The 26,471-nt window shown below is 37.1% G+C and overlaps 1 protein-coding gene across 5 annotated transcripts in view; it reads left to right on the top strand.

The window, feature by feature from the left end:
- Positions 1–26,471, top strand: part of SNX27 (sorting nexin 27) — a 67,250-nt gene that overhangs the window by 34,892 nt on the left and 5,887 nt on the right. For all 5 annotated transcript variants that reach the window (XR_001402420.3, XM_014868200.3, XM_044757648.2 and 2 more), the window contains 6 exons: positions 4,440–4,632; positions 6,731–6,795; positions 8,632–8,736; positions 12,506–12,584; positions 14,167–14,330; positions 20,336–20,425. Coding sequence is in view for 4 of the 5 variants with exons in the window: in XM_014868200.3 (XP_014723686.1) it covers positions 4,440–4,632; positions 6,731–6,795; positions 8,632–8,736; positions 12,506–12,584; positions 14,167–14,330; positions 20,336–20,425 (696 nt within the window). In the remaining variant the exon portion in view is untranslated. The remainder of the gene's footprint in view (positions 1–4,439; positions 4,633–6,730; positions 6,796–8,631; positions 8,737–12,505; positions 12,585–14,166; positions 14,331–20,335; positions 20,426–26,471) is intronic.

Consider the following 26,471-nt stretch of genomic DNA (forward strand, 5'->3'; position numbering starts at 1 on the left):
TGTCTCCTCAGCTCATTGAAGTTGCTGAACTCTGTTTGGGTGCCCCTCTCTGAGCTGCAATTCAGGAGTTACCTCTAGGCAGAACGCCTAGGTTGTGGTAGGGCTTACCTTGTTTGTTTCCCTTTTCCCAGGGATCACAGTTTGTGTCTACCTGTCGTCCAATTCTGAAAGTAGTTGTTTCCTGTATTGTGTTCAGTTTTCTAGGTGTTTACAGTGGGAGGTTAATTCCAGACCACCCAGAAGTTCCCAGACTGTCCTGTAAAAGCAGAATATTTTTATTTATGGGTAATTTAATTAAAACGTGATTTTAAATGTTCTTGGCTTTAAAAGAAATACTGATGGAATTCTATTTCATACCATATAGAAAAATCAATTCCAGTTGGGTTAAGAACTTAAATAACAAAATAAAAAATTAAAAGCTCTTAGTAGAAAGTGTAGTTGAATAGCTTTTAGATCCTGGGGATAGCAAAAAATTTCTTAAGACACAGAAGGCACTTGTTATAAAAATATTCATAAATTGGACTTGTTTAAAATTGAGAACTTTTTAAAAATCAAGATACTTTAAATAAAGTGAGAAGGCAAATGACACACTGGAAGATATTCATAGTATACATAAATGAAGAAGACTATGTCAAGAACATATAAAGAACTCTAGAAATCAATGAGAAAAGCACAAAAACTCAATATAGCAGTGGGCAAAACATATGAATAGGTATTTTACAGAAGAAGACACTCACATAGCCAATAAATGTATGAAGAGGTGATCAACATCATTAGTGTTAGAGAAATGTAAATTAGGACCACAGTGAGTAATCTTTTCACACCCATTCCATTGGCAAAAATTAAGTTATTGTCAAGGTCTTAGCTTTTAGTTTACTTTTTACAAGATTAAAGATAACTAGTTAAATATCCAAACAAAGAACTCAGTAATCTTTTCACACCCATTCCATTGGCAAAAATTAAGTTATTGTCAAGGTCTTAGCTTTTAGTTTACTTTTTACAAGATTAAAGATAACTAGTTAAATATCCAAACAAAGAACTCACCGTAATGAGTCTGTGTTATGAACCATGGATTGTGATTAATCCAGTTCTGTACACCTGTGGTTCAAATAAGGAAAAAGAAAAGTAATAGAGACCATTTAGTATCCAACATTAGGGAAAACGCATATGCACACACAGTAAACCTAAGTTATTCAAGAGCATATTGTTGCCTTTATGCTTGTTTTCTTTCCAGGAAGGAGCCTAAATACTTCATCATTTGGGAAGAATATCTTAGTTAAGGATCTCACAGATTTCACCTAGAAATCAACTAAGAGTGCTCTATCTCCTCTTGCTATTATAAGCAGCTTGTGAATGGCAAAAAATATGTCCTTTTAAAGATGAATTTTCAGCTAAGAATAAGATTAAATGGTAGGGTGGCATTGGAAACAATTTGTTGGTCATAATGTACATTGAAGATTCATCCAGATCAATAGCGTGAACAGTTCAATGTCTATTTGACATTTGGAAGCTGAACTTGGATGATATTGCCATGACCAAAATGTTATCATTCCACTTTTTTCCTAATCACTTTTGCACTGTATAAGGAGATTATCTTCTGTGTGTTCGGTAGCACAATTCCTGTCAGTTACTAGAGGTTTGAGAAAATGAGAACATTTTAATATTCAGATCCTACATAAAATAAGATATTACTATTTAAAAGCCTTAAAAAATGTGGAGGTTGAGGTTAAGGAACCAACAAAACAAAGATCTCTGATATCTGGAATTTCGGTTTTTGCTGTTGCATGCAGATTCCAGATATTACTAGAATTGCTTTCCCTACAGTCGTTTGTGCTCATTGTAAGAATTTATCAGTTACCATCTTCTGGCATTCATTCCATAGAACTAAGTCATAAGGATAGAGAGAGAGAGGCATGGCATGGATTTTCAACATTGACATATTTAGAAATTATTTTGAAGCCTAATTTTGAAACTTTGACTTTTAGAATCCAGAGAGACAAAATTAGATCACTGATGAAGATAAGTTTTACACTTTCCCTGCTCATAATTCATCCCTTTTCTCTTATTGAAGTCTAACTCAGCAAAGAGTATCTTGTTAAGAGGACTGAAACTTGTTACCCTCAGACAGCTGGCTTTGCAGTCTGAACATTCCAACTTGACATGTTGTAGGAAATGGTCAGTTGGAAAAGAGAGTGACTAGTAATCGTTGAATTCAGTGTACTCTCTCAAGCTAGACTAACTTCAGCTGATTCCATGTATGAGCCAACCAGTCTGAGGGTTTAAATTAAGACGGAAAGATCCCGGAAGCACTGCCTGCCTGTGTATTATCTTTAGTTCTTACTTGATTATGTTCCCTCCAAGTCCAGAAAGTATATTTTTTGATGGATATTCTCATTTGTAATGAGCCTATGATCGTTTCTCATGGACCATCGACATTCATGATTTTTAGGCAGAAGACTTCAGCAGGGATTAAGTGATTCAGTCTTTTTTTTTTTTTGCAAATGAGTGTGTCCAAACCAGGGAAATGAATACTAATGGATTTGGTTAATTTTAAGGACAAGTGAAGAACAAAGCAGTCTCTGTTGTGATCTCTTTTTGTATGTTTCTCATTTGCTAAGCACAGTTAGTTTAAAAATGGTTTGGCTCCCGTGGAAGCCATTCCTACTTGCATTAAAGTATTACTGAATCGCCAGGCATCCTATTTATATTTCAGTTCCCTTTGACTTCATATTTAAATAGAAGGGGAGTGGTGGGTGAGAGGTTATTGATGATACTCTTCTCATGTTATGAAGAAACTGAAAGTTGAATAAATTTTTGTTTCTGTTGAAATTGTCACAAGGGCCTCTCAAGTTCTAGACTTCTTTATACCCTAGGAAATACTTTATCGGACTTGAGATCACTCCACTGATCACCACTGAGGAAATGCAGTCATAGTCTTCCGTGCATTATCAAAGACCTACTCTTCTTTCCTTGGCAAAAGACATTGGAGAATATCTTGGAAACTAGAATGCCACTAGCTAGTTTTCCCTCCCTTCCTTCCTTCCTTGATTGAGGAACTCGGGCTGATTTATAACATCAGCAGAGAGAATATGTGGTCTTGTCTGAGGGAAGACCATTTTCCTTTGGATAGTTTTGTACTTCGGAAGGCAGTGATGGGAATACTTGGTAATATGTGTGATTCGTTACAGATACAAATTTAAGCAATAATCACAGGAAGAAAACTCATTGATCAGGATCACACACATCCGTGGAGGCTGTTTGACAGTGATTAGAGGCTTTGCTTTAATTTGGGAGAGGGATGATAGGAGGAGAGTTGTGGGAGAGGAGTTTTGAATGAATAAATTATTTTATTTTTGCATTTAATTCATACTTCCTAAATCACAGAAACATGGGAAAGATTCTTCTTGAGCTTGAAGCTTAAATCAGAGCTTCGCTGTGATTATCTCTTTGGTCTATACATTCTCGGTGATTAACTCTTGATTACATGAGTAGATGACCTGTTTTGTGTACATTTAAAATTCTGAATGATTTTTGCTCAGCAGGTAAATGTGATTTGGGGCTAATTTTTCCATCTGTGCATTATTTGATGTGTTCTGAGAATACAAAGTAACTTGGATTACTTGATGTTTTTGTATTATGCATTGTACCACTTTCCTTTATAAGGGCACATTTTAAAGAATTGCACATACGTGCATTTATTTCTTCTTCATAGATTTATCGAGTGCCTTCTATGTGCCAGGCCCTGCTCTAGGAGCTTGGCATGCATCTGTGAACAATAGGCAAAAATCTCTACCCATTTCTTCCTGAGGATTTTTAACTATTATTACAAGGAAGTCCTTAGAGTACATTTATTGTTCAATGTTTTGTTAACCTGTTTTAATGATGGAAGGGAGAAGAACAAAACTAGGGATATCTCACTTCAGGAAAGGAGTTTTTGTGAAAATGATCTGTTTGATCCAAAAATGCCACCATCGCTTACATCATTTTTAGAACTTCTCTTTGGAATTTTGGGCTACACAAAAATATCAGCCACGTTGTTTTATAATCAACCCTAGCCTTTTACATCTCTCTGCAAATTTGCTTGCTTGTTCATTCACTATAGATTTACCACATTGGCTTCAAATGACTTTAAACTTTCTGAAAATAAAATCCACTCTTTAAAGCTGATAATTGCCTTTGAAGATATTTTAAACAGTGTGTTAGAGGTAATTTTAATAGCAAAAATAAGATCATGGGCCCCTTGAAGGGAGCAGCCCTCTTTTGTACATACAATTTCTGGCATGTTTATTAAAAGTAAGTCTTCTTTTACAATGACCTTGATCATATTCTCTAAGTGCATAGCAGAATATAGCTAACCAATATCCGTCTGAGCCTGACTTTAGATGATTCTGTAATTTATTTGAGTAAGTAGGCTTTTTTTTGTTCTTCCCCCTCACCAGGTATACAATGTTTACATGGCAGGGAGGCAGCTGTGTTCCAAGCGGTACCGGGAGTTTGCTATCCTACACCAGAACCTGAAGAGAGAGTTTGCCAACTTTACATTTCCCCGTCTTCCAGGGAAGTGGCCATTCTCTTTATCAGAACAGCAATTAGATGCCCGACGTCGGGGGTTGGAAGAATACCTAGAAAAAGGTAAGCCGACCTATTAAACTACTATCTTGAGTAAACATAGGGTCTAGGTATATACTGCAACTCCTAAACTGCATAGCGAAGTTTCCCGAAACTCAATAGTGAAAGTAAGTCAAATCTCTGACCGTAGGTGTTGAATGATCTCAACTTTGAAACCAAGATTGAAATGTCCAATACAGTGGTAAATAGCTTATTTTATTGACTCCCTGAGCACTTAACAGTGGTAGAAAGACGCATAATTAGTTTTTGATGCATTAAAGATCTTTATTTATAGGGTTATATTGTTTGGCAGCAAACACATACAGAAGGACTCATCGACATGCTGAGTTGATTTGGGAACTAAGTGGGCAGCATTTAAGACATTTTTGTTAAAATGATTCTTAGTTCACTGGCATATCCTACTTGAAAACTCCTTGTTTCTCTTATAGGTGTCCATGGGTAGGTTTGCTGAGAGTAGGTAGTCTAAAGTCCCCTTGTCCTGAGAAGTACTGAAACTTACTTGTTATTTCAGCACTTCCAGATAATACTTTAGGATTCTGTGGATGTGGATGCTGAAACGTTTCTTTATCTAGAAAGGCAGGGGGAAATGACACAGATCTTCTGAATAAGAGAATTCATTTTGTGGCTCAAAGAAGAGACCTTGCTTCGCATATTATAGAGTTATATAATTTGCTAGCTGTGCACTAGGCTTTTCTTTAAAATACTAATTTAATAGAATAATGGTCTTGTGTGATATTTAGTAATTTGTGTTCTTGTGTCCTGGTATAAGAACTAATTGACCTAGTTGAAATTTTTTAAAACTTTACCCTTATCCCTGAAGAAAAACCATTTCCCCCATAGCAAGTAGTGAAACTTCATCTGTTTTTAGCTTTTTTCCAACATGAAATAGCCTCTAAACACAGCCCTTGGGAAATGAGAAAGGGTACAATTTTTTTAAATAAAATGAGGTAACATCACTAGCATAATTTACCATCCTCATGAGAGTGTCAGGAAATTAACTTTCTTAGATTTAGACAATTAGCTACCTATCTGCCTGCTTTTCTTCCTTCCTGTCTTTCCTTTTTTTGGTGAGGAAGGTTGGCCCTGGGCTAACATTGGTTGCCAATCCTCCTCTTTTTGCTTGAGGAAAGTTGTCACTGAGCTAGCTTCTGCACCAGTCTTCCTCTATTTTGTATGTGGGACACCACCACGGTGTGGCTTGATGAGCAGTGTGTAGGTCCATGCCTGGGATCCGAACCTGTGAACCCTGGACTGCTGAAGCAGAGCACACAAACTTAACCACTGTGCCATTGGGCCAGCCCCCTTTTCTTTCTTCTTTTTGGCTGCTGTTGTTTGGAAGCTAAAGTTAGTGAGATAAGAAGATGTGCTCAGCTTAATACTTAATTATCTACTCTTTTTTTTCCCAAAGTGGCTTTAAATGCTTATGGTTCTCTGACTGGCCTGTTCCTAGGCCAAATAGATATTTTTCCTTTTGTATTTCCATTTTGTGTTTGGTTTATTCCTAATTGACCTCACGCTTGCTCTGTTGTCTAGCTTGTTAATAGTTCACACAAGACTGCAAAATTAGATTTACTGAACTTTTCTCTTTTTGGAGGTGACTTCCTTTGGGTATGTTTAATATTTTTAGCAGGCTACATCTTTGATGCATCCTATTATTCCTGTTCTAATTCATATTATAATGAATGTTTGTTGTGCCTTAAAATCTCGTATGTCAGGGATGGCATACTACTTCAGCATTGCCCGTTATTGGTGATTTACACTTAAACCTTGATATGTTCTTGACTTTATATTCTTATTTATTTATTTATTTGAGGACGATTAGCCCTGAGCTAACATCTGCTGCCACTCCTCCTCTTTTTGCTGAGGAAGACTGGCCCTGAGCTAACATCTGTGCCCATCTTCCTCTACTTTATATGTGGGATGCCTACTACAGCATGGCTTGCCAAGCAGTGCTGTGTCCACACCCGGGGTCCGAGCCAGCAAACCCCGGGCCACCAAAGCAGAACGTGCAAACTTAACTGCTGTGCAACCGGGCCTGCCCCATGATTTTATATTCTTGATTTTGGGGCCTCATGCCAGATTCTATCTTTGTTTTCTACAGTGTGCTCAATACGAGTCATTGGTGAGAGTGACATCATGCAGGAATTCCTGTCGGAATCAGATGAGGTAGGTGAATACCCCCTCCAGTGACTATTTGCCTCTTGACTCCTTGTGGGGGAAAATAAATTAAAGATATCGAGTATGTATTGAATTGCCGTAAATTCTCTAAATGACTATTTTTTCAACTTCCTTTTCTTTTTCTTTTTTCTTTCTTCTTTTCTTTTTGAGGAAGATTAGCCCTGAGCTAACTGCTGCCAATCCTCCTCTTTTCGCTGAGGAAGACTGGCCCTGAGCTAACATCTGTGCCCATCTTCCTCTACTTTATATGTGGGATGCCTACTAAGCATGGCTTGCCAAGTGGTGCCATATCTGCACCCAGGATCTGAAGCGGCCACCTCCCGGCCGCCTAAGTGGAACGTGCCAACTTAACCGCTGTGCCACTGGGCTGGCCCTCAGCTTCCTTTTCTTATGTGCCCTGCATATCCTTCAAGACCTAGTGCTCAGTCCACCTTCTCTTTGAAGGCTTCCCTGATACTCAAGTCATCGATTTTTCATCCACCAAGAACTTTTGTAGTCAGTACCACTTATCACCTTGTTGCTATCTTATTCTCTAATTTTTTAATACATATAATCAGATTATCACTTTATATTTTTAGTTTACTAGAGTATGAGCTACTAGGTAAGAGTGAAATATTTTTTTCCAGCTTTATTGGCATATAATTGAAAAATAGGATTGTATATGTTTGAAGTGTACAATTTGCTATTTTGATATATGTATATGTTATGAAATGATCACCACAATCAAGTTAATTAACATATCCATCACCTCATTACCATTTTATTTCTTTCTTTTTGTGTTGAGAACACTTAGGATCTACCTTCTTAGCAAATTTCAAGTGTATAAGACAGTATTGTTAACTAAGGTCACCATGCTGTACATTAGATCTCCAGAACAAGAGCTAAGTCTCGATCATCTTTATATTCCCATTGCCTTATCTACAATGTCAAGTGTAGTTTATTTTCCCTTAACTACAATGTCAAGCAATAAATGTTAATTGAATAGAATAATGAATATGTAATGCTACTATATTAAATAGTGTGTTATCTACTAATTATTTTATGCATGTATGTGTTATTTTCCAAACTAGATTATAAGTTTCTTGCAGACAAGGGCTTATAACAAAGTAATGCTTAGGGTGGTTTTAGGTGATGGTACTTTTTTTTAAAATAGTAAATGAAGATGGACTGATTCCTAAATAGTTGTTTCTCTCTAATAAAAATTATAAGGTCAAAAATCTGTTAGAGGAATGTGTTAATCACCAAAAGCAATAAGAGAGAAGGATTTCTTTTGAATTAAGGAAGATAAGAATTGTTTACTCTTTGCTAGAAGAAAATTGGGCAGCAGACTAACTCAGATTCCTGAGTTTCATTCATTTTTCCTTTCAAAAGTGTCATGATTATTTCAGGGTTCAGAAAGGAACTTAGGATCCTACTTGAGCCAATTTAGCATGCATAACCATTTAAAACCAGAGAATATTTGTTGAAACTACTGCTTTCAATTGTTTGTTTTTTTTTTTTCTCATTTGTGAGTTCTGAATGTTTGGAAGTAAGCCAAAAATCTCATCTATATTTGACCTAGACTGCTTCACACAAGCTTCCTGTTTTGAAATGTGAACACATTGGCTTCAACATATATCTTTCTTCCCTGTCCATCTTAAACGTTAACTTCTGCTGCAACCTAAAGTCAGCTTTATGACTTGTAAATGTATTCACTTAAGGTGTGTCTTTTTTCTGCTTTTCGTTGGAACTCACTTTATCACGTTTAAGTTGTTGTTTAGCATGTTACAAGGAAAGTGAGATTGTACGGGGTCGTAAATTCTTTCTTTATGTCTTTTCCCCCAGAACTACAATGGTGTGTCCGACGTAGAGCTGAGAGTAGCATTACCAGATGGAACAACAGTTACAGTCAGAGTTAAAAAGAACAGTACTACAGACCAAGTATACCAGGTAAATTAAACTTGAACAAGTAGACTTGACAGTGGATGGTTCAGAGCTAGAGCTAAGGAAGATGGATTAAATGAGTTAATACATATAAAGTGCTTGGAGTATCTGGCACATAATAAGTTTATTGAATGTTAACTACTATTGTTGTTATTGTTGCTAATGTAAAAGTATTTTGTCCTCCTTGAAAGAAAGATGCCATAAATATCCCAGGTTGTGGGGGTCGTGATTACCTCCACTCTTTTTAATTGAAAAAACTTTATAACATACATAGAGACGCAATATGTAGTACAGTTAACCTCCATGTACTCATAACTCATATTTAATAATCATCAAGATTTTGCCACGTTTGCATTATATATCCTTTTTTCCTTTTCCTTTGTTTAAATATTTTAAAGCAAATGCCATGTTATTGGACTGGTATATATTTTAGTATACATGTCTAAAAAATATGGACGTTCTTCTTACATAATCACAAAGCCATTATCAAGCCTAAAAAATTCTCCCTTGATATTAACTAATAACAAATCCATAGTCAAATTTTCCCAAATGTCTAAAAATGATTTTTTTTAGTTGGTTTGTTAAAATCTGGATCTAAACAAGGTCCTTATATCACATTTGGTTTTTGTGTTTGTTTTAATATAGAGCAGTCTCCTTTCCCTTCCCCAATTTTTTTTTGTGTTATTGTTTTATTGTAGAAATTGAGTCTGTGTCCTGTGGAATGTTCGACATTCTGAATTTGTTGTTTGTTTCTTTTGTCTGTTTGTATCATTTAATATGTCTTTCTGTCGCCTTATATTTTCCATAAATGGAAGTTTGCTCCAGAGGCTTGATTAGATTCAAGTTCAGCTTTTTTGATAAGAATACTTCATAATTGGTGCAATATAGTTCATATTGCTTCTCAACAGGAGGTACACAATATCTGATTATCCACTTTTGGTAATTAATCGGTAGGTTTAGATAGTGATAATCTGATCTCCCCATTGTAAAGTTCTCCATTGATCTTTTATCAGATGAGCGTATCACCCATGATTGCTGCCTTAACCAGTGATTTCATTAAGGGTTGTAAAGTGCTGATTTTCTAATTGTCTCATTTCTTCATATTTATTAACTAGAATTCCTTTGTAAAGAACTTTTCTTTGTCAACTGAGCCTATATTTTTATTGTTGTTAGTGCTGTCAAGTCGACTCCAACTCCTAGCAACCCTGCGTACAGCAGAGTGGAAACTGCCCGGTCTTTTTCCACCATCCTCTCATCTTCTGACACTATATCATATATAGCAGCTATATCTGCTGCTATTTGTAGGGTTTTCATGCCCAGTTTTTTCAGAAGTGGGTGACCAGGTCCTTCTTCCTAGTCTGTCTTAGTCTGGAAGCTCCACTGAAACTTGTCCACCATGGTTGACCCCGCTGGTATTTGAAATATCGGTGGCATAGCTTTCAGCATCACAGAAGCATGCAGCCGCCATAGTATGACAGCCGACAGTTGGATGATGTGGTTCCCTGACCGGGAAACGAACCCAAGCGGTAGAGTGAGAGTGCCGAATCTTAGTTATCCTGGAATACAGTTTGTAGGAAAGGGAGTATAAATATTTAATTCTTTCCTTTTATTGCCAATTTTCAGAGTAAAGAATTGGTGCCCCAGTTGATTCCAGTGATGTCTGTGGGATAATTATTTTATTTTTTTAGTATTGTGTGAGTTTTTAGATATTTAATATGATTTAAGCAAGAGCATATATATCTTTTTTTTTAAAGATTTTTTTTTTTTTTTCCTTTTTCTCCCCAAGCCCCCCAGTACATAGTTGTGTATTCTTCGTTGTGGGTCCTTCTAGTTGTAGCATGTGGGATGCTGCCTCAGCGTGGTTTGATGAGTAGTGCCATGTCCGTGCCCAGGATTCGAACCAACGAAACACTGGGCCGCCTGCAGCGGAGCGCACAGACTTAACCACTCGGCCACGGGGCCAGCCCCGAGCATATATATCTTTTTGATGCTCAAGTTGTTCCATCTTTGGCCAATGGAAGCTCCTTCCCGTCTGCTCCTATAATCTTTCCATGCAAACTGTTTGTTTATAGTAGCATTCTTGCTTTTTAGTACAGCAAGATGTCTGGGCTCATCTTTGTATATTTGCTACCCTAGATTTAGAGTCAGCCATTTTCCCGAGGAGTCCTGGGTCCTTTCAATTAGAAATTGTATTTAAAGATCATAATCTGGCTGCTGGGTATATTTGTTGCTTTTAGGCCTCTTCGTTGCTCTTAATCCTGATTTCATCAAGATTTTCAGGGAGACTAGCAGGTTTCTGGGTATTAATGCTTATTTCTCCTTTGTGGAAAACAAAAACTAATCCTTTACTCATATACTGTACACCATGGCAAAGGATATGTGCAGAATCTGAGGTATTTCTCAAATTATAAATGGTGGGGTGATTGCAAGAAAAATGTTAATTTTACAGCTTGCTGATGTTTTGGGTTTTTTCCAGTATTTTTCCAGCAAGGTCTGATTTTTTTCTTTTTTCCTGTGGAAGATTAGCCCTGAACTAACACCTGTTGCCAGTCTTCCTCATTTTTTGCTTGAGGTGTAGGTCTGTGCCCAAAATCCGAACCCACTGACCTGGGCTGCTGAAGTGGAACGCACTGAACTTAACAACTGTGCCACAGGGCTGGCCCCAAGGCCTGATTGTTTTTGCACTTTCCTCCTCACTCTGTTACTGAGACTTCTACCTATAAGCATTTTCCAAACCTTGAGAGCATTTCAGTTTCTATCCAGTGCAGTATAGAGCAGTAACTTAGAACACTGACACTCTCCAGTTCCTACCTCACATCAGTGATAACCCTAGGTCTAATATGTGAAGATAAATGTGGCAAATATGGGAAGAAGAATGTAGTCATATTTGGTTAACTGAGACACTAATATTCAGCAATTTTATCTTGTTCAGTTAACATGTAATTTATGTAGGGATTGATCTTGAAAAGGAATTTTGGTACCACTAGTTTGTGTTTTTTGCCTTGTGTTTTTGTTGTTGTTGTTTTATGTAATTTCAGTTTTCATTTATTTACACATGGAGTCTTTCCATTTCTTTTTTATTTGTCATGTTAGGATCTTAGTTCCTAGAGAAAAGGACTAAGGCTTGTTCAGTATGCCTCTGTTGTCCCAACATTTTGCTATTTTCATGTGGATATTGATGATGATAATTCTTAGGAAAAGGAAAACCCCAGGCTGAGACATGGATCATCTGAAAAATAGACAAGAATAATCTATGAAGCATGAACAAAGTTGACAAATAGTATTTTAAGCTCAAGAACCAAAGATATAGATCTTGTATGTTAACAGCCTGTGTTAAATGTAGGTTGAATGTGTGAGACTGGATATATAAGAATTTATTTTCTTCTTAAGGTCTATACTTAACAGGTACATTTCTTGTTAAGTGCTGTTAAAAAAGACCCTTGTGGGATGAAGTCATATGTCAGAGAAGAAAGCGGATGTTTAAGGAAAGACTATTATCAGCTTGAATTGGAGAGGAGAACCTCATATTTAGAGATCCTAGCTGTTTGGGTCAAATACTAGTATTTTTTCCTTTTATTTCATAAATACGTTTGCATGTATACATGTACACGTACATACAAAGAAGAATAGTTATGGACCGTGAATTTAGTTTATGTGACACCAAGATGGCATAACCCCTCCCCTCTCCTCCTCCCACATGCATGCACCTGTCTTTTCCCACAGTATTGTCTGATTTAGTTTCCCTGAAACTAATCTATGCTATTTACACTTTTAGGCTATTGCAGCAAAGGTTGGCATGGACAGTACGACGGTGAATTATTTTGCCTTATTTGAAGTGATCAATCATTCCTTTGGTAAGTGCCAGTGGCTAATACTAAGTTTTGTTTGGGGGTATTTTATTTTAATACTGTCAGACCGAAGCTCCCAGAAGCTGTCAGAATGAAACTGTTTGCCTAGAGAAGAGCTTGAAGACAAGAGATCCCACTCGTTAGGACTGTCCCCAACAAGCGGAGTGGGCACATCCCATTAAGTCTAAGTCAAAAGGGTATCTGATCACTGTAGACCCTGTCTCCTTTTTTGTAAGTATAAGTGACTTGTGCCCAGCACTGAAGCAGATAATTTCATGAGGTTTTTTAAAATCAGAGGTTCAAAATTAATGTATTCCAATGAAACAGCCTTAAAAAGAGAGAATGTTCTAATTAGCCATAATTTGTTTTAGTGTACTTCATGCTTTCTGTAGATTTTTAGGAATAGCTTTTTGTTTTCAGGAGTTAGAAAGAGATACATTGCTTAAAAGCCTTTGCTTTAATGCATATATTTAAGTTTCTGTGCGAATAGATATCTTCTTCCTGGGAAATTTTATTGTATGGCAACAGGAAGTTTCTCTTATATATTATTTTATAAAAACTAGGGATGGCGGTCACATTGGTTGCATCGAGACCACAGAGGGGAAGAAGTCTGAGGGCTTGCTCTGAATGACATAGATTTCCTACAGTTTATGTATGGGACTTTTCCGCATTGTATGTAGACAGGGCTAAGGCTAGAAATGACAACTAATATTGATTGGTCATACCTTACTCATGCCAGAAAGAGGGAGAGTTTGGTAGATTTGGGTCACCTTGCTGTCCCTGGTCAAGGTAAAATAACTTTGATTCACTCTGAAGCAGCCATCTCCCTATTATTCTTTATCTTTCTAGCTCCCTACAGTCCAAGTAGGCAGATATAAATGTTACAAAGGATTGCTAAGGAACCAGGACACTTGAGTTCTAATCTTATCTATCTTTTCTAAGCTTCAGTTAATAAATAAAATGGGAAATATTAAATCTGTCTTTTGCAGTAATATGAAGCCAAGTAAACATCAAGAGAATAAAACTCTGAGCCTTTCCAAAGAAAAGCAGTATAGAAATTTAAAGTGGTAATATTTTATCCTGCTTGTGCCTTGTTAGGAAGAGGAAGTAATGTTACTCAGAAGATACTTTTCACTTTGATAAATGTCTTAAGAGTTGTGAGGGTATAGGGAGAGCCTTTCAGCTCCTGACAATAAAAGCAGTTCATTGAGAATTGCCACGTGAGAGAGACTGCACCATAGCTGGGTAGGAGGAGAGGATGTTGCTGTAACTTACCAGATAATGGATCAGTTATTTTAACTGACTTTGGAGCAGGTGCTGTCTGCAGAATCAGCATGTTAACTGAAGGGTGTGTCCTTCAGTTGATAGATTTCAGTCAGTTTGTGCTCCACAGTCATAGTTAGAAGGGATAGATTTGGCTAGACAAATAGTTATTTTGTGGTCCTGAAGCAGAGCTCCTTGATGGATCTATGCTGGTGTTCTGGTTAATGATAACCTGCCATTCTCGATTTGCCTTACATAGTTTATACTTGGGAAATTCCTTATATATCTTTTCACTCTAGCTTTCTTTGTTTTCTCTTTTCTTCAGTACGTAAGCTGGCACCTAATGAATTTCCTCATAAACTCTACGTCCAGAATTACACATCAGCTGTGCCAGGCACCTGCCTGACCATTCGAAAATGGCTTTTTACTACAGAAGAAGAAATCCTCTTAAATGACAATGACCTTGCTGTTACTTACTTCTTTCATCAGGTGGGTGAACTGATCTTCCTGGATTTCTTTTTCTGTTTGTATGTAGTGGGTAATTTGCCAGTGCAGCCTAACTCCTTGGGTAAGCTGCTTTACCTCTTAGATCTTAGTGAAATTTGTAAAATGTTCTATCCGTTTCACAAAAGATAAGTAAGTTTAAGAAGTGAAGATATCCTGGAGTTTAAAATATATTTATTATTTTTTTAAATAACAGAAAATGATCATTATTGGTATGTATCTTTTCAAAATCTTTTCATCAAAATCATACATACATAGGGGCTGCCCTGTGACCTAGTGGTTAAGTTCAGCACCTTTCGCTTTGGCGGCCCAGGTTCGGATCCCAGACACGGACCTACACCACTCATCAGCAGCTGTGCTGTGGTGGTGACCCACGTACAAAATAGGGGAAGATTGGCACAGAAGTTAGCTCAGGGTTAATCTTCCTCAGAGGAAAAAAAAAATCATACATACATAGTTTAAAGCATCAAATAGTTCTACATGGGTTCTTATGAAAAATATTAGTTGACCCCACTTACCTTCATCTCCCCCCATAGGCAACCACTTTCACCTCTATTAGCTTTGTTTTTTGTTGTTGTTTGTTTTGTTTTGTCTTATATTTACTTCCATGTCTCTATTATAACTTGGTTATATTGCTCCTACTTAATTTTTCAGATTGAATCATTATCTCTTAATTTCCCACTGTAGAAGATGAGACTTTAGTCCATTTCCTCCCCATTCCCACTGCATACCCCTCTTTTCATCTCTCCCATTCTGTTCATATAGTCAAATTATAATATATGTTAGATCAGTATTCAGTGTTTATATTATTATGACTTTATAAATAATGAATTTATAGCAGAACCATATACATAGTGAATACTATCTTTACTTTTTACTTCCTTGTAAATATTTTGTTTTAAAAATTACTTTCTAAATAATTTTTAACCCATTTTTTAACACTTTATAAAGTATCCTATTACTATTCTAATTGGATTCTTGTTAAATTCATAATTTAACTGAAGAAGAGTCTTTTTTTTTTAAGATTTTTATTTTTCCTGTTTCTCCCCAAAGCCCCTCAGTACATAGTTGCATATTATTTTAGTTGTGGGTCCTTCTAGTTGTGGCATGTGGGACGCCACCTCAGCATGGCCTGATGAGTGGTACTATGTCTGCACCCAGGAGCTGAACTGGAGAAACCCTGGGCCACCGAAGCAGAGCGTGTGAAGTTAACCACTCGGCCATGGGGCCAGCCCCCAGAATCATCATTTTTAATTACTGTAGTACTCCCAAATAAATGCATAGTATTTCTATTTTATTAACTCCTCTTTTGTTTCACCAAATAAAGTTCTGTAGTTTTATGTTTCACACATGCCCCTTAAATAAATTCCCAACTATTTTATATTTTTATTACAATTATGAATGGAATATTTTTTTCTTTGTATTGTTGAAGTGGAAAAATCATTAGGCAGGAATTAAAATATCTGGTTCAAGCACAAGCTCTGCATTGGGTAAATCCTTAGCATAGCTTTGCAGAGATCCATTTTCTGATCTGTTAAAGGGTAATAGTAGTACCTCACACTTTTTTTTATGAGTATCAAAATTTAAACAAGGCAGAGCATGTGAAATTATTTTTGAATTATAGAACTAAGGAAGGCAAAAGTAAAATATTACTTTTGTAGCAGTATCTCAGTAACTTGTCCAAACTCTCCTATTGCCTCATTTATTTTATTTTATTTTTTTTGGTGAGGAAGATTGGCCCTGAGCTAACATCTGTTACCAATCCACTTCTTTTTGCTTGAGGAAGACTGGCCCTGAGCTAACATCCATGCCAGTCTTCCTCTATTTTGTATGTGGGTTGCCGCCACAGCATGGCTTGATAAGTGGTATAGGTCTGCACCTGGGATCCGAACCCACAAACCCTGGGCCCGCCAAAGCAGAACATGCCAAACTTCACTACCACAACACTGGGCCAGCCCCTCATATGATTTTTTTTTTTAACAGCTTTTTCTGGTATAATTGACATACGGTCAACTGTATTTCCAAGATTTATAATTTGATAAAATTTTTTTCCTTTTTAACCATTTTTAAGTGTACAGTTAAGTCATGTTAAGAATATTCACATTGTTGTGGAATGAATCTCCAGAACTTTTTCATCTTGCAAAACTGAAACTCTAAACTCATCAAACAAATCATTTCCCCCTCACTCCAGCCGCTGGCAAGCACCATTCTACTTTCTGTTTCTATGAATTTGACTATTGTAGATACCTCCTGTAAGTGGAATCATACAGTGTTTGTCTTTTTGTGACTGGCTTATTTCACTTAGCATAATGTCCTCAAGGCTCATCTATGTTGTAATATAGGACAGGATTTCCTTCCTTCTTAAGGCCGAATAATAACACTCCATTGTATGTGTATATCACATTTTGTTTATTCATCTGTGAGTGGACATTTGGGTTGCTTCCACCTCTTAGCTGTTATGAATAATGCTGCTATGAACATGGGTGTCTAAAAGTCTCTTCAAAATCCTGCTTTTAACGTACCCAGAATTGGGATTGCTGGATCATATGGTAATTCTATTTTCAATATTTTTGTGGAAGCACCATACTGTTTTTCAGAGCAGCTGCACCATTTTACATTCCCAACAGTGCACAAGGACTCAAATGATTTTTTGATTGACTAGGTAAACAATTATGCCTTTTGGAAAATAATGCTAAAATTTTCCCCATACTTAATTTTAGGTTATTTTTTTGTATCATCTTTTGATGGTAGGAATATCTAACGTTATTTCATCAATTCTAAGATGCCATTAATTATAAGATGCACTATTATTTTATGTACTGCTAAGAAAGAGAAAAAAGCTGCTAATTAAACTGAGACATCGATTGTAAGATGCATCCCAATTTCAGAGATGAAGAAATGTGAAAAAAAGGTGCACCTTAGAATTAATGAAATATTAAATAATAAAGATAATGAGCCTTTTCTTTAAAAAGAAATTAATCGGGTCAAAATTCGTGGTAGAATATATTTAAATTCTTGCTAAACCTGGCAGATTGAACACACTTATTTAAGCTGCTCCTTCCTGAACACTCGCTAGAATATTAGTAATGGAATTTAAAAGGCATAAACCTACAAGGACAAAGAACAGGAGAGGGACCACAGCAGATGAGAACTGCCAAAATTTTTAGAAAATGAATATTTGAATGAATGGAGAGGAGTTTTGGTGTTTGATTATTGTGTAGGCATGTGGAAAGTTACAAACAAAAACATGAGGCAGTTAACATCAGAGAAAAAAGATTATATACAAGAAAGAAAGTCATGGTACAGTACATAGCTTAGTTGTGAACAATGTCTGCATGCTTATAATAATGTATTGATTATAATAATACTGAATATTGGTTTAATTTTTTATTGAGAGGTTGGAGGAAGAGGAAGTGGGAATGATTGGGTAGTATAAGAAAGCTAAAACTTAATATTTTTAACAGAGCAAGTCAACAATATTTAAAATTCCTGTTAGGAATTATCAGTGTAAGCATGACATAATGGACATTTATTAACATGACATTTAGAATTATGGAAGGAATATCACAAACTGCTTAAAGTGCTTCAGAGTAGTTGCATCTGTGTAATGAGGCTGTGGGATCAGGAGACTGTTTTTATCAGAAGCCTTTTAGTAATGTTTGATTTTTTTTTAAACTATCTACATCTTTTACTTTAATAAAAAATATCTTTTTTTTGAGGAGGAGGATTGGCCCTGAGCTAACTATTGCCAATCTTCCTCTTTTTGCTGAGGAAGACTGGCCCTGAGCTAACATCCATGCCCATCTTCCTCTATTTTATACATGGGATGCCTGCCACAGCATGGCTTTTGCCAAGCGGTGCCATGTCCACACCCAGGAGCCGAACTGGTGAACCCTGGGCTGCCGAGAAGCAGAACATGGGCACTTAACCACGGCACCACTGGGCTGGCCCTAAAAAATTTCTAATTAAGAAGAAAAGGAATCCAATGTGGTGATATTTATGTTTTCCACTCAGGGCTAGTCAAGCAATATAATCTTGATTAGAAATGGGAGAGAACGTTGTTACTGCCCCACGTGAAAACAGTTCACTTAGAGTTGCTGGCGTGGATGTTCACTCTGACGCTGGCGATATGTTCATCAAATATTTAAGTGCTGTAACAAGTCAGACACAGTGCTCGGTACTGGGGATACGAACAAAACAGATATACAGTATTTTTATTTGGTCATCAGAAGAGCCTTTTCCCTTAGCTAATAACACTTTAAGTTACTTGGGAAACGGAATAGACAGACCAATATGTATTTCTTTGTTTTCCTTCTTTACTTCTCTCCCAGCTCTTCAGTAACTGGTTTAAATTTGGCCTGGTGCAGCCAAATCTTTTGGTGATCAATAACCAAGTGTTCATATTCTTAGGACGTTGTGTGCCAGTTCTTGTCAAGTGTCCCCTCTGTGAATATAATCCTCTGTGCCTAAGTGACTCCTTGCTTGTATGACTAGGATTGGGGAGAGACTGGCATAATCTTTCCATTAAGCAGTCCCAGGAAGGACATTAATATCCTTGTGTGGTTCTTAGAAGAACTTAGCTGAACAATGCTAATGATAACTATTTATGTGTACTTTACAAAACTCGTAACATCTGTTACCTCATTTTGTTGTCTACTTATGAGACGAGTATCCTTCCTGTTTTACAGACTGAGAGGGTTTTAGTGACTTACTCAAGCACACGTTGATAGGTGACGGAGCTAGAAGTTGAACTATTCTCTTGATTTCAATCTTGAACTCGTTCTGTTATGCAAACATTTTTCCTTAAAACACTATAGGGAATGAGTTCTACTTAAGGAAATGGGCAGTCTTTTGATAGAGGTTCAAGTGGGCCCCCTGCCTGGTGCCTGTCTAGAGGTGTCTGTGCTGGAACTCACTGAGGTTAGATTCTGAATGCCCTGGACAAATGATTCTATTTATTCTTTTTCTTTTTTTGTCCCAGAGATCAGTTTTCCCTTCCATTAGATTTTAAAGGTTTTTCTTGGGGTGGAGTGAAGTTAGGAAGGGGATGCATATTTCATATAGCTGAACCAGGTGTAGTTTAGAATTAGCATATTATACCTGGGTGCCTTCGTGCCTGTATCAAGTCCTGTCTGGGATTTTTTCCATTCACGGTCTCAGATTTATCACTTCCTCTCTTTCAGTTGCTACCACGCTAGTTTAAGATCTTGTTTCACTTCATGCTTAAAATACCACAACATCACTAGTCCTCCTGTGTTTCATTCTCTCCTTAACCATAATTCATTTGGCACTCATACGCCAGTCAGTCTTTCTTTTAAAAAATCTATTTTTTAGTGCTTATTTTAGCTCCCTGCTGTCCTTAAGTCTAAATTCTTGTGCCTGCTTTTTAGGATCCTTCCTAATCTGTTAACGTACCCATCCAGCATTGTTTTTCATTGTCCCCTAACATGTACCCTTTATTCAAATCAAGCAGATCTGTCTCTTGAGTGTATTTAAGCTCAAACTCGTTTCTATTTCCTGGCTTCAGCTTGTAGTTTCTTTTATTCAGACTGTCCTTTGGGGTCCAATCAAGGCTTCCCTGATAACTACAATTGTCAATAAGCCCTCCTGTTCTGACTACATATTATCACTTACTATCTATACCATACATTTTTGCTACTTCATTGTTACCTTTAATACAGTGTTATATGCCATCTTTCAGTATCCTCTAATTGTTTCACATATATAAATTACCTGGAATTTAAATCTTTTAACATGTCAAACCAGATCCCTCATGTGCGTGGAGCAATCCTTGAGCACATACCAGACACTCTTTAAATGCTACTTATTCCAATAATATCCCCACGTGGTAGAGTTCACTGGTGATGATGATGATGGTGGTCCACATGGATAAGAGTTATTCTGAAAACTTATCTTTGTCTGTTTTTATCAAGAATGTACTTGATAATAATTTTTACATTCGTTTCTTCCTGCCTTTGTTTTGGTGACAGGCTGTTGATGATGTGAAAAAAGGTTACATCAAAGCAGAGGAAAAGTCCTACCAATTACAGAAGCTGTATGAACAAAGGAAAATGGTCATGGTAGGTTTATGTCCCCACCATCTCTTTATAAAATGCCCCTTCTTATCTCTTAAACCTGTTGTCCCAGTCATTTTTGAAAGATATTGTAACCTGGTCAGTGGCTTAACTAAGTAAAACAAAGGAGAGGGTTGTAGACCTTGATGTAAAGTCCATTGTGTTCCTCCATTTAGCACACAAAGAGCTTATTGTGCCCTGTGTAGGAATAACTTTATTATTAATAATAGCCAGACATGTTCTCTTTGATTAAAAAAACTGTAAAACACAAGATATGCACAACTTTTGATATGATAAAGATTCTGTAAGAATTGATAGATTTTTAACATTGGAAATTATTTTAGTTGTGATTTAGCAATCACAAAATCATATGCTTTTACAACTTCCTTCTCTGCAGTTAGTTACACATTTATGCTGAGTGATGGTTTTGGTTAGTATGATGTCCTAGAGTTCAATTTGATAGCTACCAGTTTTGTGTGGCCAGTTAAATTTAAAATTCATTTAAATTAAATAAAATTTAAAATTCAGTTCCTCAGATGCATTAACCACATTTCAAGTGTTGAGTGGTCACACATGGCTAGTTGCTACTGAATTGGACAGCTCAGATACAGACATTTTCATCACCATAGAAAGTTCTGTTGGAGAGGGCTGCCTAGGATATTCCTTAAATGTTTTAAAATTAGTTTTCAATGTGTATCTGCCATAAATACAGGCATGGAAATTGTCAAAAATAAAATTTGTAAAGAATGCTTACAAAAACTTCCACTTGTAGCATTTTAAAATCTCTTTCTTGGCAAATTCACATATAGTTGAAAATTTTCCAATTATAATTTTTCATGATTTCACACAAGGCAGGAATTGCATTAGTAATGATTCTGATAGGTCACTTGAATTTCTTTTGTACTTTCTGTGCACTTTTTTTTCAATTCTTTTTTTTATTATTATTATTTTATTTCTTTTTTTTTTTTGGAGGAAGATTAGCCCTGAGCTAACTGCTGCCAATCCTCCTCTTTTTGCTGAGGAAGACTGGCCCTGAGGTAACATCTGTGCCCATCTTCCTCTACTTTATATGTGGGACGCCTACCACAGCATGGCTTGCCAGGCGGTGCCATGTCTGCACCTGGGATCCAAACTGGCGAACCCCAGGCCGCTGAAACGGAAGGTGCGAACTTAACCACTGTGCCACCGGGCCTGCCCCTCTGTGTACTTTTTATGAGGGAATGCTCATCCGTCTAGATTAATTGACTTGGAATAAGGATGCAAACAAGTCATCCATTAAACTTAGCCCATAATCTTATGTCTAGCTGGGAGAGTTATTTTATCACTTATATGATGAAAAGTAATACATCTCTTTGCCTTAGAAAACTGCCAAAGATCAGGGAACCATCTACCAATGTTCTGCATACCAACAGGCTGAAATAGACAACACAAAAATCTTTCAAATAGAATTAAGTCTTGGCAGAATTTTGGTTAAGGGAATTTTACTATGTGGGAGATAGGATTTGAAAACTCAACTTCCATCTGTTGTTTAGGATAATGGCATTGTCTTCTATATAATACATGATTCTGACAGATCTATCTGCATCTTTTTGGTGAAATGGGCCAAATACTAGAGGGCCGTCAACCTCTGCAATAGTTCTTTACCTTTGCCAAAGCCAATAGAATCAAAATAATTTCATAAGGACTTCTGATAATACCAGTATGGAATACATATTATTTCTTTGCACATACAGGGCTCCAAATATGCTATCTTCCATTTATGCATTCAACAAAATATATTTATTGAGCACCAACTGTGTGCCAGGCACAGTGCAAAGAGCTAGAGAAATAAATAGGTTTGGGTTGTTCTCTGGCAGAATACAGAAAATCTGAATTTAACAAGCCTAGTAGTCTATTATGAAATTATTTTTAGACTCAGGTTTATATCTTGTAATCACCCAGTTAAGAACTCGAGTACAGTTGGTATATTAATGTGTTTCCCCGTCGGTCATCAGAATTGAGTGCAAAATATATGCTTAAACATTCATGGAATTCTTTTTTCTTAAAAAACTAGTGCCAGCATATAAGTGTGTTCTAGCCCCATAATACTGCAATCAGATTTTAAAGAAAACCCCCCAAATTTTGAATTTTATTCAAGTACAATTTCATGTATTCAAGTATTAGTGTTCAGAGACATTAGCCAGCCAATGGTCATGGTCAATACATTGAAACTTCCAACTCAGATGGACCCTTCGGAGCCCATAGGTCTTGATACCATTATTTATAGCAACTTAATATGGTATAGGCCTAAGATTAGGCCAAATCACTGAGACTTAGCAATTGAACAGACTTCTCAGTTTAATTTCTTTTCTGTAAAATAGAGATGTTCAGATTGCTAGCTATCAAGTAGAATCTTGACAAAATACTTCCAAGTTCTTGGTAGGTAAATAAGCCTTGTATAAGTCCCCTTGCTCTCCAAATATGGAGGACAGATCCTATCTTTGCCATAGTTTGTAATGCCCAGTATGATCAAAAAATGTTTTTGTTTTCTACTCATTTGCAAAGTTAGATGGAACCTCAAATTTTGATGGTTGAGAATATAATGTACAAGAGAGATGTTGTTTTTTCTTTCCATGTTTTACTCTCATACAAATAGTAGACATCTGTAATTTATGTTTTTCTTATGTTGGAGTGATCTGATTTTGCCATTGTTGAACTGACAAACAAGAAGTTTCTGTGTTAGTGTTTCTCAACATAATTTGTAATTATTTTCACATAAGGCAGTATATGTGAAAGTCATTGTTTCTCAAACTGGTCCCCAGCTTAATTACATGAGAATCACTTGTGAAGCCTAATTAAAATTCAGATTTCTGGACCCCACCTCACGTTTACTAAGCCAGGATCTTTGGGGGTAGAAAAGATTTTTACAGAAGCCCCAGGTGATTCTGAAACTGTAAGTGCTTCAGAATCACTACTCTAGGAATTTGGGAGAGTTGGCTTCCAACGTTCCTCTTAAGCCCTTAGTTCAATTTTAGACCTGATTTGACCCTTGGCAGGTTGTTTGGTGGAACAGAGAGTTCTCCAGAATGACCTCAGCCCACTCACGTAAAGTGTTCTGCTCTGTTAAGTACTGCATCTCTGCTTTAATAACTATACTGTTTCTATATTTACTTATCTTGCTGAATATTGAGCATTTATAAAATGTCCCATGCTATACCTTTCCTCTTCTCTGGCCTAATGTGGGCCATCATCGAAGTGGAATGTGAATCAAGGAAGGTAATTTAGGGCACATATTTAGTTACTCAGAATTTAATATGAAAGGAGAATGGACAGGATGGTTTTGTGTTTTAAATATATAGCTACATCCTTATGTAAATATGTTTGAAAGGAAAAATTCACTTTTGGAAATTTTGGATTTATGTAAAATTTTAAATGTTTCTTCTGTTTATACTTTGTGCAAATCCAGGAATGTAGAGATTGCCCACATAAAGCTGAGAAATACTGCCTGACCTCAGTATCTCTGAAAACCTGAAGTTTCCCCAATGAGACTTGACCTGTGTCTTCTCACCAAGGCCACAGGTGCCCTTAGTTTTCACTCAGGTTATTTTTAGATATTATGCCATTAGGAAGTCCCCTGAAGGCCTTGTGCTTTCAAGGACTACATTTTTTAATATGGAGGGATAAATGAGCCTTTTAATGCAAAGGGGAGAGAGAGGAGCACATGTTGTATGCCTGGTCCTGTTCTAGGCGCTGTGTGCACATTCTCATTTCCTCCTCGTAACAGCCATGCGGGTGTTATCCCCACTTTCCAGAAGAGAAGTGGAGTCTGAGAGGTGAAGATTCTTACCCAAGACCACATAGCTTGTCAGAAGTGGAACTAGGACTTGAACCCATTTCTGTCTGGTTCAAAGCATGTTTGTCCCCACATCAGAGAGGGGAGGGTGGCAGCAGTGTCCTTTGTTTCCAGATGACAGAGGGGAGGTCCCTAGGTAATTTATGCAAGGGCTCAAGAAGAGAGTTCCAGATATGCAGAGCTCCATGTCTCTTCTGATATCTTTTCTAATCTCTCCCTTTGTCTACATGTTTCTCTCTTTTTAAAAAATCTATACAGTAAAACTCCCAATAAGGAATATGGCAGAAATATTTTTTGAAACAGTAGTGGTGCCTCTCAAAGAAGAGAACTCTTAGCAAGTGTGTTTTATGAAAGCCTTTTTTCTTGAAGGACATGAGCAGAACTAGTGTCAAGGCTCCATGACAGCTCATTGGCATTTGCAGAGCTCTTAAGCATCTTTGAGCAGAATTTGCCACTTATTGAGCCATGTAGAAAGTTTCTGATAAGTGTGGTAGGAGGATGACTGGGATTGAGTGCGGCAGGCCTGGTTACCTGGTTACAGGTATTATTCTTTTTCTTTTCTCATTTTATTGTAGACATTTTCAAATATGTAAAGAAGTTGAAAGAATAGTACATTTAGTCCCCATGTACTCATTACCCAGCTTCCACAGCCTTCAACTTCCTGCCATTCATGTTTCATCTATCTCACTCTCATGCTTTTTTCTCCTGGAGTTTTTAAAAGCAATTTCCATATACATCATTTCACAGGGCATTCTTGAGAGAGACGATAGTTGAGACCTCTGGCTAAGGATAACGGAGGCCTTAAAATTATTTTTTTAAGCTATCATTTGTTGAATACCTAATTATGTGTGAAGTACTGTGCTAAGTACTTGAATGCTCACAAGTAACTGTATGATGTAAGTGCTATTATTATTTCCCTTTTTACAGAAGAGGAAACTAATGCTCCTAGGATTTAGTCAGTTGCTTGAGTTCAAGTAACTTGCCAAGCTTACATAGTTAGGAAGTGATGGGGCCAGGATTCAAGCCCAGGGCATTCTGGGCTCAGGCTCGTAATCACTTCTCTGTGTACTGCTGCCTGTCCCAATCTTTGCTGCTTGTTAGAACCCCAGAGGAGTTCTCTCCTATGCTGCCCGCTGCCTGTCAGTCATACTTACACCAAAGTATAGTGGCCAGGGCTTTCTTTTCGTCATAGTGCCAATAGCAGCGCTCAGCGGTATCCACATTTATCACTGATACAGGAAGGATGATGTTAAAGGGGGATGGAGTAGGGTGATAGAAGGAGGGAGAGATGAGAGAAGAAAAGGGATGCAAATGAAGTATTGTAGCACTTCTGAATTGAAGTTGTCCCTGTGTTCTTCCTACTCTTTTATAATTTTTCATCTTCAAAGTTACTATTATTTTACCTCAGCAAAAATAAATAGGGAAATAGTGAGTTGAGTAAAAGAGAGGACAGCCTTAACTGTGGAGGAGAGGGAAGAAAGAGCTGAGTTAGAGTCCATAGTTCAGAGACTTCTCTGGATTAATCTTGTAGCATTGTACCTGTGAAGGTCATGTATGTCGCTTGATTTTGGTCCAGATGCTTTTTAAGAAGGCATATATACTGGAGACCCAGGGGACAGTGGGGCTAATGTGGGGACTAGTTGGTGGTAAAGAAAGAATCAGAGTGGCCTAGAAACTAAACTTGGCTTCTAATCCTGCTTGTGCTACTTATTATTACCTGCGACTAAGCAAGTCTCATATTACTCTGGATTTCTATAAATGACTAGCTTTTAAAGTCTCTTTCAGCTTAAACATTTTATGAATATGAGATTCTGGGTAACTTAATCCTCATCACATTGTAACTTTTGATTGGAGAAGACATGGGGAGAAGCATTAGCTCCTTTTCCTTAGTTATAGGGATAGATTTGATGCCCATTCCTTAGGTACGTACGGTGAAAGTAGAGGGCCAGACTAAATGGCAGTCTGAGTTCCTTTCTAGTCCTAGGAGTCTTTGTTGCAGTGTCTCTTCTGGCTTCATTTGTGTATCTTTTTTAAGTAGAGAAGGGAGGTGGGGTTGGAAGTAAGTAGGTGGAAGTTGAAAGTGGCATAAAGGATCATCTTGGAGTCCTGTCCCAACTTAGTGATGCTGTGAGACCAGAGGCAAGGTCTTCAGGTTGCTGGGTGAGGAGATTCTCTTGGTTCTCTCTCTTGGTCCATCTCAGCAGCTCTTCCTGGTGGTTT

Source organism: Equus asinus, chromosome 25, assembly GCF_041296235.1.
Source record: "Equus asinus isolate D_3611 breed Donkey chromosome 25, EquAss-T2T_v2, whole genome shotgun sequence".
Taxonomy (NCBI): domain Eukaryota; kingdom Metazoa; phylum Chordata; class Mammalia; order Perissodactyla; family Equidae; genus Equus; species Equus asinus.